Below are 17,633 nucleotides of genomic sequence, written 5' to 3'. Positions count from 1 at the left end.
TTCAGGTGAATAATGGTGTTCGGCGTGCTCCGGCTACGTCAGAATTTATGGATGTCGGTGTAACAGATGAGTCAGAAATCACGGATAAAGGTCATTCGGATAAGTCAGAGATAATGGCTGTGGAAAACATACATAATAGTGCTGGCAATGGTGCTCGTGCTCCGGATACGACAGAAGTAGTAGACAATGGTGCTAACCCTAAAATCGTGTATAGTGCTGATGTCTTTTTTAGTTGGCTTTTTTAGTTGTCTTTTTTAGTTGCCTTTTTCAGTTGCCTTTTTTAGTTGTCTTTTTTAGTTGTCATAGATAACAGTGTTCTAGAAAAGTCTAGTCTGATAGTTTGAGTAATAGCAGTGATGTAAATAGAAGTAATTTTCTGGAAATAATTCACTTGCGGTGCAAGGACATAGCTCGCCTGAAGGATAAACTTGAAAGCCAGCTTCAGAAGCATGCACAGTGGACATCTCCCGTAATACAAAACGAACTGCTACAAATTATCGCCGACCTCATTCGCAAGTGTATCACAAACGATGTGCGAACCAGTGGATGGAAGGTATCATCTTGGACGAAACATCAGACATCAGCAGAACAGAACAATTAAGTTTCACTTTGCCTTAGTTTAGTTTCGCGCTGAATGGAACGAAGAAAGAAGTATTCATTGGTTTCTACTCCACAAAATCAACCGAAGACGAAGTACTGTATAAACTGGTGAAATCTGCTATCGCTGAACTCAATCTTGATCTCAAGAACATTGTCGGTAAAGCATTCGATGGGGCGGCTAATATGAACGGTATACACAAGGGACTCTCAATAACAATGGAAGAGTACTACCCGCTCGGTATCTACGTCCACTGATACGAACATGAGCTCAACCTCGCCCTTCAGGATACTATGACACAGACTGAACCATTGCGAAACGCTCTGGGAACTACCCAGGCTCTGTAAAACTTTTTAGAAGCGAGTCCCAAACGACACGGCTTGTTTTGTGACACAGAAGTACAAGGTGAGGATCTAAAACTGATGCTGAAGTCACTAAGTACCACGCGATGCGGTAGGAAGCTTCAAAGGCCGTACACGGGCAAATGGAACGGATTGTAAAAGCCCTGCTCACACTGTCTTCAGACAAAGATCCAAAATCCTACTCTGAGAGCAGAGCCTTACTGAACGCCATTTGCGACTTGGGAGTTTGTCTTTCGACTGTGTGTACTCAAAGTAATCCTGAGCAACACTAATAGTCTGTGCCGATATGTTCAGGGGAAGACGGTCGACGTCACCTCCGCTCGTAGAAATGCAAACTTGACCATTCAGACGGCCCTACGCCAGTGTCGGAGTGAAGAAAGTTTCAAAAGCGTATGGCAGTTAGCATCAGCACTGAAAATGAAGAATTGGCTGACCAATTCTCAGTTTGAATTACGAAAAACCAGGGCACCCAGACAAACGCCGTCCCGCCGCTTTCAAGCCCTTGTAGGTGAACACGCGCAAAGAAAAACCCAGACACCGGAATCGCACCATCGTATTAACACTTACTATCCGTCCATCGACGAGATGCTGTCCTACCTTGAGCTCAGGTTTAGCGGAAATGACCAGGAAATGCTCTATGATTTGGGAAATATCTGTCAGAGTAAAAACCATATAAAGAAAGCTTCTCCCGAGTTGTTAAATTTTGCAAAATCAACGGGGAGATTCCGAAAGCCGAGTAGAAAATGTGCGCGAGTTTTCGTCGTGTACGTGGATTAGGCTATATGACTGTTTCAGAAATGTTGCAGACGATGCACGAGAATGATCTATTTGATATGTTCCCAGAGTTTTCTAGTGTGGTACATATCCTTGCAATGATACCTGCTACATCATGTTCTGTAGAACGATCATTCAGTGGGTTCCGCAGATTGAAAACTAACCTCCGCAGCACCATGGGGCAACAACGTGTTAGTAACATCGCACTTATTAACACTGAAAAGGAAATATGCCAACTCTGTACTCGAGAAAGACATGGATCGTATCACTGATATATTTGGCCGTCGAAATGGCAGAGACAGCTATATCTTTATCATGTTTTATAGGTACGCCTATTTTAGTCTATCATATGATCGCATGACGACTGTTTCGTAAAAATTTTGGTAACTTACGCGAATTTTTTGGGCAAATGGTTCACCGTCCCCCCCCCCCCCTCCCCCGTGGCAAAAAATGCCCGTACGCGTATGGTTCAACATGTGAATAAGAAACAACGCTTCTTTCGCGTAATCAAACAAATATATTGGGAGTTAATAGCTATTTAATAACGCAAATGTTAAATAAAAAAATGTATTAAAGTAGGTTTATACTCTACTGGGTAAAAGCCTTGGATGGTTTTCCAAGTCTTTTCCAAACACTATCGGCTGTCGAGGAAATGAGAGATTGGGGAGAGTGAAACGAACAATTTCAAACGATATTAACCTACGAGCACCCATGGATACATCAAAAGTAAAATTCTTATTCCTGTGGTCATTTGTAATTACAATTATTTTGGATGTTGGCGAACTGACATATGAGTGTTGACCGGTATTCGAAAATACACAAGAAACTTTTCCAATACCTGAACAAGCCTAAACAAAGAGTGTTTACGGTATCGCTTGTGACATCATGTTTGTGTCAGTGGTCAGTAATCGAAAGAGGCTTGTCATCTTCTGGCGTGTTTGGAAGCTAATAATTATAACGTATGAAACAAAATGATAGAAATAGTTTTAATACCTCTGCATCTGCCTGCATACAACCAGTGTTTGCTGATAGCCTTGACAGTCTCTGTAATCAACCTCAAATCTACCCATAAGGAATTTGCATGCCAATAACAAAGCTGAAAGACTCAGAGAAGCAAATTTTCTTCCTCTAGAAATGTTGTTGACATCTATCGTCTTGATGAATACTACCACAAGTAATATTCGTCGTTCAACATGATAAACTCTTGGCCAGTCCAGCTTACCATTAATTTTGCTTTTTACGATAGCCATTGACTACATAATGACAATTTCAGGTGGTTAACCTATTGGTTTCGTGTGAAACGGGGACCTGCAGTTCATCGAGATTAGTGTTTTATCATAAAACGATACTATCAAGCTGGTGCAAAGAGAGGTGTAAATAGAGATTAAATTGGATCAGAGATAACAGGTTCAGTGAGACATTACTGAGGTCTTCCCTTTACATTGAACTCAAACACTCAACAGCTAAACGGCTGTTCCCTGTTTCAAGGCTGCTGTAAATGAAATCTCCACACATAATTTGCCCAAGCACCTCCTTGCTCATCCTCAAATCTTAATGAAACCAAAATATACAACTCTAATCTCTGATGGATAATCGATATTTTGACTAATTAACAATAAGCACCTTCCTTGATCATGATTGGTTGTGTTTGTCAATGTCAAAAGATTTGATTGCGGGGAGTGATAACAAAAAATAGTGGTATCGGTTGGAGATCAATTGAGTGCTTGAGTTCACAGTAAAAGAAAACTGCTGTAATGCGCTGCAGCAGGGATTGTGCAAAAACTGGCCTTTTTCCAGAATTGTTGTATATCTTGATATGTATATCCCTAAACACATCCCCACTCTGCTCAAACATTGATTCGGCTCACTGAAAATCAAAACGAGAAAAAGTAGGTGCCCAGCCCATGCTGTATGGATATCAAATGCAATTGCCTAATCTGTATTGTAACATTCCTCCAAAAGAACTTGAAATTATGCTATAAACGTTGTAGGTTTAAGCGTGGTTTTTATCGGTATAAAAAGCACTAGGACATCGACATAAGTATAAGTACTCACTTGTAATAGTGATGAAATATAACATAAGCCAAGAAAAGTAACCCTGTCACTAGACGTAATGGTGACATAAGCATGAGATGAGCACAAGAAAAACAAGACTGACCTGATTTTTTATGCTTCTAAATATTGCACTAGTGAGGACAGTCCCAGATGTTTTCATAGAATTTTAGACCACCTCACTTTTCAGCTTAAGTTAATGCCAATGAATTAAAGCTTGAACTTTAATTCTGCACAATCGTTGCATATTGCATCCCTCTCCAGGGATCATTTCAATTTTCTTTCGCTTATCAGTTCCGGCCTAATCTCTGTCCCTTCTATACATTGTATACCCTTCGATAGCAACAATACTGTCAGGTTTCTGTCTACAAAGATGCGTTTCGGAAATAACACCAGCGTCAATATCCCACGATCGAAAATCTACCGCCAGAGCTACAGATGCTCGTACTCTATTCTATATCTTCTCGAGACTACAGGTATTAAGGAATAGGCTCTTAGGAAGCGGAAATAATCTCGTAGAAGATGATGCTATATTAACACACGCTTAATTTTTCCAGTCAACACCGCCTTGACACCTCTTAAAAGAGCTGGCAGTATCAGGACGCTCACAGACAGTATTGTTTACACGAGCAGTGGGACTCTGTTGATGATGTTAGAGTTATAAGATTTCGCCGTTTATGCCCATTGAATTTCCTGAAACGAACCAACCTGCCAGCTCTTGGTCTTTCCTTCCTTAAGATGTTACAGTCCCTCAAATTTTGGGACTGGTGTATACCAGCGCATTGCTTGAAGATCTTAATTGCAACAACTTCTCATGAGAGTATGCGATCAATGGAGTGCGTCCTTCACTGCCAATATGCAAATTGGAGCCCGGTTCGTTGCCAATATGTAAATTCAAGCCTGGCTCGTTGTTAGAAATGTCCGAAAAGCTAAAGTCTTGAGGAAATTTAGGACCTGGATTCTTAGGAATATCGTGGAAAACAGTAATATCTAGAGGAGGGTCGGGTCTAGGAATAGCAAGGCATGTACAGCCCCACTTAGACATCTTGCAAAAGGCTCTGTTCGCTCGCCAGAATCTTTTGTTAACTTGACTTGGATTCCTTCCCGACTCCGTAAAAAGTCCAGTAAATCAATGCTGCGCCTTAATTCGAAGCCATCTGAGATGTCGGTATGGCTCGCGGTTTTCCTAAACGAATGATAATTCTTCTTATGCGGAACAACTGAGCTAATAATAAGCAAAAAATAGAAAACTCTATGCCTCCTAAAATTAAGCGTGGCAGCCAGAACACCCCCCTCCCCCCCAAAAAAACACTAAAAAATAATATAAAAACTGCCACAGGCTCATTACTGATTTTAGTACAAGTTGAACAACCGTCCTTAATATATTTTTAATTCCATGCTCATTTAGCAATATTGTTAGTCGATCATTTTGTTCTTTTTCAACGGTTATGAAATCTGAGTGACACATACTTAAGTTGAACTTTGTTGTATTGAGGCAAGTTTTCTAGAGACGACTGTGATTATAGAACATCGTTGTAGCTAGCTTGTGAGTGAAATAATCTCCATTTCAGAAGTATTCAAATAAAGATTTTAGTCGTGTTATCTTTTCGTGGTTCCTTGCTAGACCTTAACACTCGGGTTGATCACTTTTCTTTGAATACTGAATTAATCATCTTGGGAATTTTCCCCTTATATCCACCCGTATATTAGTCACAATGTAAGTTAAATTTCTTAAAATTCTGGGAGCTAATATGCAACGTTGCAGGGATATTTTGTGAGGGATCGCTTAGAATGTCTTCCTTTTGCGATTTTAAAGCCAAGAAACTTAGATGGGGGAAGAAACGAAATTTTCATCGCGGAGTGGGCGATACTCCGATGTCACGCTCCTCCACCTTAGATTATGTGGTGCGCCAAATGAGTCTGTTCGGGTTGTGTCAGTATGTTTTTGGGGTTCACTTTCTTGAGGAGCTTAGAAACTAGAAAGCAATACATATCATCGTCCTAAACCAGATGAGCCCATGACATATCAGCGGCAGCTTGTATGAGGATCCGTAGGTTACAACGTGGCTTTCGCTTATTCTTGACGAAGCGTATTTAAAGTGTACTCATATATTAGGAAGTTCGCGTAGTGCGTTTGAGCCAGTTTCTGGCAGATTTCAACAGAAAATCAGGCTTTTTGTTCGAGTTTAATGATATTTTGATCAATGGCGCTGTTAACGAAATGTTTGTGCGGTTCCTCACTTGTCGACCTGGTTTCGGTCGATTTGATTGATTGGCAATACCTCTTGGAAATCCTATACACCATCGATCTGAACCTCATAGCTGCCTAGTGAGCAGAAGAACAATGACATCCGAATAGTCGGGAAAGACAAGTATTAATTTTAATTGCATTTGTGTTGAACTCATATATACAGAAATTGCTGAAGAAGTACTTAATCAGAAATTTATCATATGATAAGCCTTCAAACTTGTATTACATAAATTGATGTACATATTTCACAATTTTAAGATGACTGTCTAATGACAGTCCACCGACTGTCAATATTTGAATGTTCAGCTTGAGCTTCCTCCTAAATGTTAAGTATTTCAATTTGAACTTGAAGATTATAACCTATGAATTATATTGTGGGTCTATAAGTATCATCCATGAAATTCTCACAGGCAATTTTCATCATGATATTAAAGCACTACAAACTCAAGAACAAGGGAAAATGAGTTACGCAGACAAAAACTGACGGAGAAACTCATTGTTTTTCAGGATGCGATTAACTTTGAATTACAAATCATTCACACCATTGCCACCATTTGTGTGGTTACTACTGATGATCAAACTTGACTGTCTAGAGAATACACTGGTGTGGTTGGAATCACCCACAATAATATTTATTAGTATAATGAATTTTAAGCTCTAAAATGAACCCCTTAAATTCTGATTGAAATAACACAATGAAAAGGATTTTTGGATACATTTTGATAGCATTGCAATTGTGTTATTGTTGCAAAACATCTGACCTCCTAATCTATATTTTTGTTCTTCACATGACTAGCTGTACAGTGTATGTAGGTTTGCTTTTTTAGCAGGCAAGCTTCTACACTTGTTGCATCTCCATTTCCAATTAGTACGTGTTGATTGCCTATGCTGAAATTGCCACACATGTTGGCTGATACCAGCATTTACACTGGCAACACTTCACATGTAGACTCTTTTTATCGTATGGCGTTCTTAACACACACAGTAGATTTTCACTGCTTTTCTTTTGCTGATTGCATGATATGGTGCCCGTCTTGATGTTCTTGGGAAAGGAACCGTATTATGTGAGTCCAGGCTGTTGATGTAATGTTTGGGCCTGTTATCTTAGTCATATGACTGCACTGTGGGGTCTACGCTGTGGCATAAATCTGTAGCGAATACCAGTTCAAACAAGCCACATTCATTTTAATTTGTTTGCTTTTGCACTCTTTCATTAGAAAAAGTGACTGTAGATCCAGTATACAATAGCACGCGACATGAATGATCGAGGGCAACTGTGTTTACATTTTGATATAACCTGTCATACACCTTGACAGTTTCAGGACTAGTAGCTATTGTGCTCAGGCAAACCCAGTGTGAGCCAGTGTTTATGTTCTGTACAAACTCACTAATGGCTGGAGTGACTAATGCATCCACAATAGCTGGGTCCAGTAGACCATCTACAATAGGGAGTTTTTGTTTTAGGAGGATCTCACCAGCATGTATCTCAGAATCACACAGGCATGTTGTCTTGTTTTAAGTGTGATCCTTTGAATCTTCATACAGTATCACGGTTGAGGTTGGGTCTTCAGGGTCCTGAAGATGCAACCTTGACTTTGGATCAGGAGAGCTCTAATCAATAACTAAGACAGGAATTTTCTGCTTGTATTCTTTTGTAGTTTTAGATGATAGGCTAGTAGAAGTTGAGAAGTTGTATCTTTCATTGAATCATCACATGTACCTGAGTCCATGGAGATAGTTGTGCTTTTCAGTAAGTGTGTGGCATTTTCTTTGATGAAGGGATGCATATTTTGTTCAGCAGAGGTCTCCTTATTAATGGCCATAGCCTTCAGGGTGTCACTCTTTTTCCCAGGGTCCTGTGAATGCAACCATGACTTTGGATCGGGACAGTTATCATCAGTATTGAGACAGGAGTTTGCTGGTCGCATTCTTTTGTAGTAGATGATATGGTTGTGGAAGTTGTCTTTTGCATTTTTGGTTCATCACATGTACCTGAAGTGATGGGTATAGTTGTATTTTGTGGCCAGTGTGTGGTATTTTCTTTGAAGAAGGGTTGGGTATCTTGTTCAGCAATGGTCTCCTTATTTGTGAAGGTCATCTTTGGGGTGGCATCATTTTCTTCTTTTTCTGTTTTAATGAAATATTAATGAAGGTGTGATATTTTCTTTGATGAAGGGATGGATATCTTGTTCAGCAGAGGTCTCCTTATTAATGGCTATAGCCTTCAGGGTGTCACTCTTTTTCCCAGGGTCCTGTGGATGCAACCATGACTTTGGATCGGGACAGTTATCATCAGTTACTGAGACAGGAATTTGCTGGTTGTATTCTTTTGTAGTTTTAGATGATAGGCTAGTAGAAGTTGAGAAGTTGTATCTTTCATTGAATGGATTGCTTGGATGTCAAGGACAATAACAACAGTCGTTTCCTTGTTTGTGCGTGTTAGAGATCACCAGGCAAATGAAAGGAGAGTAGTATATTGCACCTCTCTGGTGATTCCGTTGAGGTCTGGACACGAGTGTCTCGGCCGAGGTTAATATATTCGTGTAGCGTAGGTGTACGAGGGGTTTGAATAGGCTTACGAGGGTTTATTAGGGTTAGGGTTAATATATTCATGTAGCGTAGGTGTACGAGGGTCTTTAGGGTTTAGGGTTTGGTGTAGGTGTACGAGGTTAGGGGTAGGGTTAATTTTCGTGAGTAGGGTTTTTAAAAAAGTAACGGTACAAAAAAAAGTACAACAAAAGAATCCAAGATGGCGAAGGGATTAACTATGTTTAATCACTCTGCACGATATTTGAGTTGTAAATAGGTGACATAAGCTAGAAAAGCTGTCATCATGTATTTGTATAATTGATGAAATGTAGAATGTTCTCCCACTTGTGCATCATAGGTTTCAATCTCGTCCATGTTTCTTGTCACTTGTCTGCGTATTTCACAAAGATCTTGCGTGGTAGCTTTTTCTTTTACAATGGCAAATAATTCGTCTAGGACGGTTCCGGCCCATTGAGGGTTCTGTACAATCTCTTCGTCCAAACAGTTGTTCTTCTTATGACATCGTGTATGAAATGAAGGTTGAAATGTAAGTTCTGGGTTATACATAAACGTTAAAAAATCTTACTCTGATTGACAAGCTGTCATAAAAAACATAGCGTATATAAATCGTTCGTTTCGTACTCCCTTGATTCATTTTAGCGACGCCTTCCGTTGAAGACTTGTCATGCGAATGCGGTAGATGCGATATATTGATTGACGAGATAGAGAAAGAAGCGTGGCACAGAGTTCAGATCAGAGAATTTAGAAAAGTATATATGCCAAAGTGGATACAAGAGATTACAGAAAAGATTGCTTTACTTAAAATTGAATGATGCCTAAACACTTCAGTTGGAGTAAAGGAATCGCTTCTAAACCGGCAGAAATATGGTTTCAATGCACATCTTGTTGGTATTATACACCTTATTATTGCTGTTATTGTCAGAGATGTCAATTACCAGTACGGCGTCTCGTCAACGAACGACCGATGGATATACCATAAAAAACTTGAGTGATAGACAGATTCTCGTCATTCGGAGCAAGGACGGTAAAGCAAACGCATCATGAGCGACGGGAAAGTATTGAACGAATGTGAATTATTATATCTGAACAAGTATCTATTCGATTTGTGTGCGCCTGAAAAAGTGTGTGGACCCCGAGAAGTCATACGCGGTATTTTGGGGTATTTCAACTATCCCTTATGACAAAAGAGGCGCCACGACATCATTTCTATATCGCTTCATTACAAGGAGGTGTATTATTTTCTGAGGTATAGACAAGCCGTGTTCGAGAAGAAATTACCAGTACTCGAGATGGATGACCCAGCCTCCAAGTATAGATTCATGGATGCCTGCGATAAATTATTTGACGAGACGGTCAGAGAAGTGAACGCATGGCCAAATCCAATAGGAGGCCACATGCAGCTTTAGATGTTCAAACATTGGGATGCATTTGAACAGTTGGGAGAGCGCTTAAGGTGGAATAATTTTTTCGTGGACGATGTGACAGAAGTGTTTGCATCGTTTCGTAATCCCATGTTAAGTCATTCAGAGGTCATGAGCGAAATGGTGACATTGACATGTGAGAAATATTCTCCAGAGTGGATTAAAAAAACAGCAGAGTCGCATCGGTTTATCAAAGATTGGTAAACAATTACAGCTCCGTCTTGAAAAAAGAACCTACAATGTGTGGAAAAACGTATAACCGTCAACGGACCTTTACAACTTTGAGATTCATATGTAAGGGTTCCAAGATTAATAAGTGACTTAAACAGCAGGAGCAAAAAACTAAGTGAAATTAAAACAGAAGGAATCATCAAACCATCGAATGTAGCCGTAGGGGCAAAAATATCGTTTAGAGGGGGAACTTAACAAGATAATGTAGAGGCAATGATTCTTAAATTTTTCCAATTTATTTTTTAATAAATTTGTTTGTCATGAAATGTGTGTAGTCATTTATGTGCCGATGGAGTGTTGTAAAGAGCTTCCCGATTCGTACCCCAAAGAAGTATATTATCAAACCTATTTATGCCCTCACGAAATTTATAAATTCGATACACATGCTTGTACCAAAACGGGTCGCGCCCGCGTCTTGTTGCATGCCATCTTAGGATTTGAAGTCACACCGTCCTTAGAAATACGTCATCGCCTTGTTTCTCGCGTCGCCGAGTATAGAGATGTGTGGATATTTCTGGTACTCATTCGCGAGATTTTAAAACAAGACGAACCGTTTATTCCCCCGCGCCGCAACGAAGTTGAAAGAATTGATTTTGAGAAGTGGTGTCAACTCATAGACCATGCGGTCACGCAAAAACTAAGACGGTTTGGTATTCCCAAAGGAGCCCACATGCAGATGTACTTATTTACGCATTCGTACGAATTTGCGAGGATGGGAAAGAAAATCCAGGACAAATGCTTTACTTTTGAGGATGTCATGAAAACCCATGAAAATTGGCAAGATTCGGGGCAAAAAACAAATGTACTCAAGGGAGAGGTAGAAGCATGGACGGGAGTGAAATATTCAGAACATTGGTACGACATTTGTTGTAAAAATAGGTATCAAAGATTCAATAAAGACATATTTAACTGAATGTGTTTATTAAATACTATGGAACGAAATACAATAGGCTTAAATGAATGGTCGTGTGTATCATGTCTACTCGTGTCGGTTGAAATGCAAAACATACATGCGACACGATATCGTAAGTTCATTCCACAAAAAAAATTCAAAAGTATTCAAAAGAGGTCAAGATTTGAAGGAATGCAAAAATACGTTACAAAATAGTTGTCTCTAGTGCCACGCCAGAAAATTAAACAGTGTAGACGCGTACTGAAAAAAATTATAAAGAAAATGAATAAAGGCTAATATCGCGCCAACCAAAGGCACTACCTATCCAAATTAGATTTGGATGAATGGGAGGGTAATTAAACATAGTTAATGTAGGTCGCAGATCGCATATCGAAATTATATCATTAAAAACTCGTGCACCTTCAAAGTATACGTGTGCACAAAAATGGCTCATGGAGCGGGTGTGAAATAATAATTCTGAAAAAAATCTGAAATAAAACTCAAACGTTTCTATTCCGTGTGGGTGAGTCTGTTAAAAAACAAAAGGTATTATCTAAGGGATTGATATAAGTGCATTTGCAGATGGGCTGAATGTGAAGTAATGGTTGATGGAAGTAATGGAATTTGGAGTGGATTAGATGGCGGTATGATAAACGCATGCAAAGAGCCGGAAATTTTGGAAATAAATATTCCATAAGCCTCAAGTTGTTGGTCGGTGACTAACTAAATATCGATGTCACTCAAAGAGAAGACGTGTTTGAAATGAACTGATGCGAAAGTTTGCGTCTTCTATATATATTTTCACTGAGCCATGAGTGACAGGTGTCAAAAATAACACAAACTTGAGGGAAAAACAGTATCTGTCAATCATGTGCGAGTTAGGGAAGAACGATAATTGTCAATCATACGGAGGACGCGGTAATATATCGTGAATAATAATTCTACCGTTAAAAAGCTTTGAATGTTATTGGATATATACCCACGCTGCGTCCTCACGTGGGGACGCTATAAGTTCCCTATATAACTGGCAGCGTTTCTAGCGTCAGTACAGAAGTTGAATCCTTCCTTCCTAGAAGAAGCTAGAAGCCAGAAGAAGCCAGAAGAAGCTAGAAGACTAACAAGAAGAAAGTGAAAGCCATGGCAAACAATAACGTAAGTGTTTGTATGAATGGCTTATTCTTTTAAGACATCCTCTGGGAATTGAAAGTGTGCATGATATTCAAATTTCTCTCACTTTTCCGTGCATAATCATTAATTAAATGATATACCGTTGTTTTTTAACTGATCTATCGTTATTCACTTTACCGTCGCGTGTGTTGTTATTGCTAAATTATATTCCGCTGTTGTTAAATGATATACCGTTATTCACTTATTACCGGTGCGTTTGCTGTTATTGATAAGTGATATGTTGTTATCGATGCGTGTACATAGTCAATGTAGTTGTTGTTGTTGTTAAATTATAAGGGCAAAAGAACATTTGTGGAAGAGTATGGCAACGATGGTATTTCGGATGCAGAAATGGTTGATGTGGGAAGCATCTACGATACCCCTGTTCCAGAAATATCGGACGACCAGCTGATCGAACTGGGAGAAGAGTTGGACAGAGAGTCATTGCCCTTGTTTCAATTCGACTTCCAGCCGGTCGGTCAACCCAAGAAAGCACTTGATATTGTAAAGAAACAGCGTGGAGTGGCACAAAAGAAACAACTGCGCCCCGCCACAAAAAGTGACAACATCGGGGAGGAGATTACACGCGGCGTGGCTGACATGGCGCGTCGCGTGATCAAGAAATCCAAGTCCCCCGAAGGAAAAGAATTGAAAGAAACCGACAGGGTCATATTTAATTTCTCTACCAAGAAGTTTAGCCATCCTCTGCAGTCGGCCAAATTCACCGTGGCCGAAATCACCAACGACACCACGCGATTCGAGGCCTACATGCAGACGTTGCTTAATCAGCTTAATTCAAACGAAAGTTTTGACGCCGACGACGAATTTCAAGTCGACATGACAATCATTTCGGAACCCGACGCCGGCGGAAGAGCAGCCCTCTCCATCCTGGGGAAATTAAACATGACTACTGTCCTTCGCAGAAAACAATGTGTCCTCCCTATAAAGAATGATCAAGACAACCTTTGCCTGGCCAGAGCTATTTGCATGACCAAAGCCCAATTCCACAAAGATGACGACAGAGAAAGCTATAATTACTACAACAACCTTAGAAACCATCGGTTCTAACTAGATGCGCCAAATTCTTGCATCGTGAAGCTGGTGTTCCCGAAGGTGCCTGTGGTCGGGAGGAACTGCAGAAATTCCAAAAGTACCTGGCCCCCGACTACAGGCTGAAAGTTATGAGCTTCCGCTACCCATATTTTATCACCTTCGAGGGCCCCCGCTCAGCACCGTTAGTTCTTCGTCTCCTATTCCAATCAGACCCAGAAGGAGGAATCGGTCATTACCACGGTTGTACCTCGCTCGTATTCTGGTTTCCTCGAGAGGAGTTACTTTTGCGACGAATGCAACCGTGATTTTGACCACGACGAATTCCGTGCACATCCCTGCGAAGGAAGGAGGTGTAGAGCCGGCAAGACCATCGAGTGTGGCCCTAAACAGCATCAACCTACACTACTCTGGACACACTGCAACCGTCATTTCTACGACAATTCCTACATGTCACTCCACTGTGACAAAGGCTTGTGTGCGTCATGGATTCGATGCGGGATTTGCTGCAAAGAATTCAAGCCAGACAAGAAAGAGTCACATCGCTGCTACTGGAGTGAATGCAGGAATTGTAAAGAAGTCGTGGACCTTCGCACTCACCAATGTTTCATTCAGCACTTCAACCCAAACAAAGATAAGCCAAAGAAAAAATCAAAAAGTATTCTAAAACGACAAAGAAAAAATAACCCAGATGTCTCCGAATACTTTCACCCTCCGTTGAAAGTGTGGGCGGATTTTGAAGCTATGCTGGACGAAGACGGCACTCATATCCCCATCCTCATCGTGGCTGAAACTTCAGAAAGCGATGAGGTGTTTGAGTTTTATGGTCCGGAATGTACTGGTGACTTTCTAGCCTTCATGGACGAGTTAGCGTACGGCCCTCCAGAAGAGAACCGACATTGGGATGACTTCAGGGAAGTCATCGGTATATTCCATGATTTAAAGGGGTATGATGCCGTCTTCCTGCATGAACAAATGGTCAAAGAAAATCGTCGCTTCGAATTCCTCATCCCCAACGGAACCAAAAACCTTTGCATGAAAGTGGGAAAGATCACATTTAAAGACAGCATGTGCTTCCTTCCTATGGCCTTGGCTTCATTCTCTAGTACGTTTGGCATCCCTGAGTTAAAAAAAGGTTTCTTCCCACACAAGTTCCACACCCCCGACCACCAAAACTACATTGGCCCCCTCCCAACCGCTGAATATTATGACCCCGACGGAATGTCATCTGAAAAGAAAAAAGAGTTCGAAGCGTGGTACGCTGAGGAAAGTAGCAAGAACCTTCCCTTCGATCTAAAAAAAGAGCTAATAGCCTACTGCCGCTCGGACGTGGCATTACTCAAAGCTGGTTGCCTTAAATTCATTGGTGAATTTAAGGCTATCGCCAAATTCGACCCAATGGAGAAATGCGTGACGATCACACAAGCCTGTAACAGGTAATAATGCGTAATAATGCGTTTTATATGGTATTTTTGTTTTTTAGGTACTGGCGAAAATGCGTCATGGCACCTGATTCTATCGCCATCGAGCCCGAGAACGGTTGGGAAGGTGCCACACCCAACCACTCCCACGTGTCCTTAGAATGGTTGACTTGGACGGAGAGAAGACTGGGGACGAGAATCCAACATGCGCGCCAGGGTGGAGAGTACTGCATTCCCCATGGATCTCGCGTGTATACTGTGGACGGTTACGATGCAGAAATGCGCACCATCTACGAGTTTCATGGGTGTTTGTTCAACGGTTGCCGCGACTGTTTTCCCAAAAGGAACCAGGTTGTCTTTTCGTCCACCGACCTTACTGTGGAAGCACTTCAACGTCAGACGACACAGAAAACTGCTACATTGCAACGATTGGGGTATACCGTCGTTGAAATGTGGCAGTGTCAGAGGGAAAAAGAAAAGAAATCTGACCCAGATCTCCGCAACTTCGTACAGTACCTTACGTTCACCACACCCCTTCAACCACGTGAAGCTTTCTTTGGTGGAAGAACTGGGGCCACCACGCTCTATCATCGAATCGATCCAACCCAAGGAGAGCAGATCCGGTATGTGGATGTAACCTCCGAGTACCCCTGGGTCAACAAGTATGGAGAGTACCCCATCGGCCACCCTACCATCTATTTGGAACCCACCAATCAAGACCCCAACGCCTACTATGGCCTTATGAAAGTGTCCATTCTCCCACCTACCCATCTGTTTAACCCTGTCCTGCCTCACCGCCCGAAAAGTGGTTCCGCCACCAAACTCCCCTTTCCTCTCTGTCGTTCCTGCGTCGAAGAAGAATCAAAGAAGCCGATGGGAGCAAGAAATTTCGTGTGCCCCCACACGGACGAGGAACGTATGCTGACGGGAACGTGGTGTACGCCCGAAATTGAGAAAGCCATCGAGATGGGGTATCAGCTGATCAAGATCCATGAGGTGTGGCATTTCGAAAAAAGACAGCGTGGACTCTTTGCTCCTTACGTCGACACTTGGTTAAAAATTAAACAAGAAAGTAGCGGTTACCCCGCCTGGTGCCAGGCGGAGGAGCAAAAAGCCTATTACGTCCAACAGTAAAAGCAGAGAGAAGGCATCGATTTGAATCCCAACATGATCACCAAAAACCCTGGAAGAAAAGCTACGGCTAAACTGATGTTGAACTCCTTCTGGGGCAAGTTTGGCCAAAATTGTAATAAGTCCAAAGTTCATTAGATTTCCCACCCAGCAGCACTACTAGATCTCCTCGACGACCCCTTGCAACAGGCTCAAGAGGTTCGTATCCTTTCTCCCGAGTTGGTGGAAGTGGTAGCGAAGCGCGACGACCAATACCTGGAGAAAGGTCGTGCTACCAACGCATTCATCGCCGCCTTTACTACCTGCCAGTCCCGCTTAAAGCTATACGAGTCGTTGGAAATCCTAAAAGATCGTGTGCTATACTACGACACCGATTCGGTAGTGTACAAGTGGAGACCTGGAGAGTCTGAAATCGCCTTGGGGGATTATTTGGGGGACGTGACCAACGAGTTGGATGAGGGCGACTACATTGTGGAATTCATTTCGGCCGGGGCCAAAAATTATGGATATGTTACGGCCCATGAAAAGTGTTGTATTAAAGTGAAAGGCTTCTCCTTAAATGTGCTTGGGATGTTACAGCTCAATTACGAGATCATGGAGCAGAACATTCTGGACGAAATTCAACATCCATTGGACGAGTCCAGAAAGACAGAGGTTATCAATCCCGTACATTTTGTACGGGATCCAATAAAAAAGAAAATAGGAACGGAAACACAAATAAAATCATAAAGGTTGGTTTTTGACAAGCGTGTCATGGAAAATGGAAAATTTAGTTCGATGCTTAGGGTTACGTTCGATTCGATGTTGAAGACATGGAACTTGTCGAGTTTTTAGCGTTTTAAACATTGGTTTTTTATTTTTTTTTCAATAAAAAAGACATTGTTTTTCACAGCGTTTTTTCAATTCACAAGACTTTCCTACATTTCTCTTTATTTAACCCTTCTAAAGTGTAAGGTCACGATACTTGCTCCATCGTTTGTAAATTGCGCTAAATTATTATTTTCCGATTCGCTGAGTTGCGTTTCCACCTCTACGATGTGTTGATTTCGGAAGGGGATGTAATGAATGCGTTTCGGTTCGTAATAATAACTCCCTTTCAATAGAGGGCGATACTTAAACGTGCTCAACAGATCGGTGGTCTGATCACCCATGATCACTGGGGCGCACAAGGAGGAGTAGAGATAAAGCGTGCGAGGAGCCTTTCAGTTTTTATAGGTACTTTCTTTAAGATGAATGAATTTAAAGTTATATTCACTAAGATAAAATACGATAGAATCGAGTTCTATGTTATCTTTACCGGTGAATGTACTCTTAAATAATCCGTATCTAAAGAGATTATAATTTGGGTCTGAACGAGTGCTTGAAAACTCCGTCCCACGCATTTATGCAACCAGATTCTTGCCAGGTTTTTGCAGCGTTTTTCCTTTGTAATTACCACTTCGTGTCCATCCAGATAGTTTGCACATATCTTCACGTATTTCAAACGTCACATAAATCATAAAATCTAGTAGCGACTGAAATGTACTTGCGTCTACTTTTTCAGAGGATACAAAGATAGAGCCCGTTTCCTCGTCGAAAAACATATCAAAGTGCTGCTGTTCTTTCCCAGGTAATGCTACTAAGGAATGATCATCCGTCAAATTATCTAAAAATAGTTCCTGTTCTCTCTCAAACATCATTTTCACGAAATCAAAGACCGTTTCCATGCGTGTATCTTTTATATCTCCAAAAGT

General features: G+C 41.2%; 1 protein-coding gene across 1 annotated transcript; it reads left to right on the top strand.

Moving 5' to 3' along the window:
* The first annotated feature begins 13,798 nt into the window (after positions 1-13,798).
* Positions 13,799-16,629, top strand: LOC148718941 (uncharacterized). Its single transcript, XM_088740042.1, has 3 exons — positions 13,799-14,784; positions 14,832-15,765; positions 16,090-16,629. Exons 1-3 carry the CDS (start codon positions 13,799-13,801, stop codon positions 16,627-16,629), a joined length of 2,460 nt encoding a protein of 819 aa, XP_088596168.1.
* Positions 16,630-17,633: the final 1,004 nt, after the last annotated feature.

This window comes from Stylophora pistillata, chromosome 12 (genome assembly GCF_964205215.1).
Source record: "Stylophora pistillata chromosome 12, jaStyPist1.2, whole genome shotgun sequence".
Classification (NCBI taxonomy): Eukaryota; Metazoa; Cnidaria; class Anthozoa; order Scleractinia; family Pocilloporidae; genus Stylophora; species Stylophora pistillata.
The sequence above is the reverse complement of the archived record's forward strand: the minus strand, read 5'-3'. Positions and strand labels throughout refer to the sequence as shown.

Excerpts from the sequence above, each read along its gene's own strand:
- LOC148718941 (XM_088740042.1), top strand. The coding sequence starts at position 13,799 with ATGTCACTCCACTGTGACAAAGGCTTGTGTGCGTCATGGATTCGATGC. Across the intron at positions 14,785-14,831 it reads ATCACACAAGCCTGTAACAG|GTACTGGCGAAAATGCGTCA; the intron begins GTAATAATGCGT and ends TTTGTTTTTTAG. Across the intron at positions 15,766-16,089 it reads AGCTGATCAAGATCCATGAG|GCTCAAGAGGTTCGTATCCT; the intron begins GTGTGGCATTTC and ends CCCTTGCAACAG.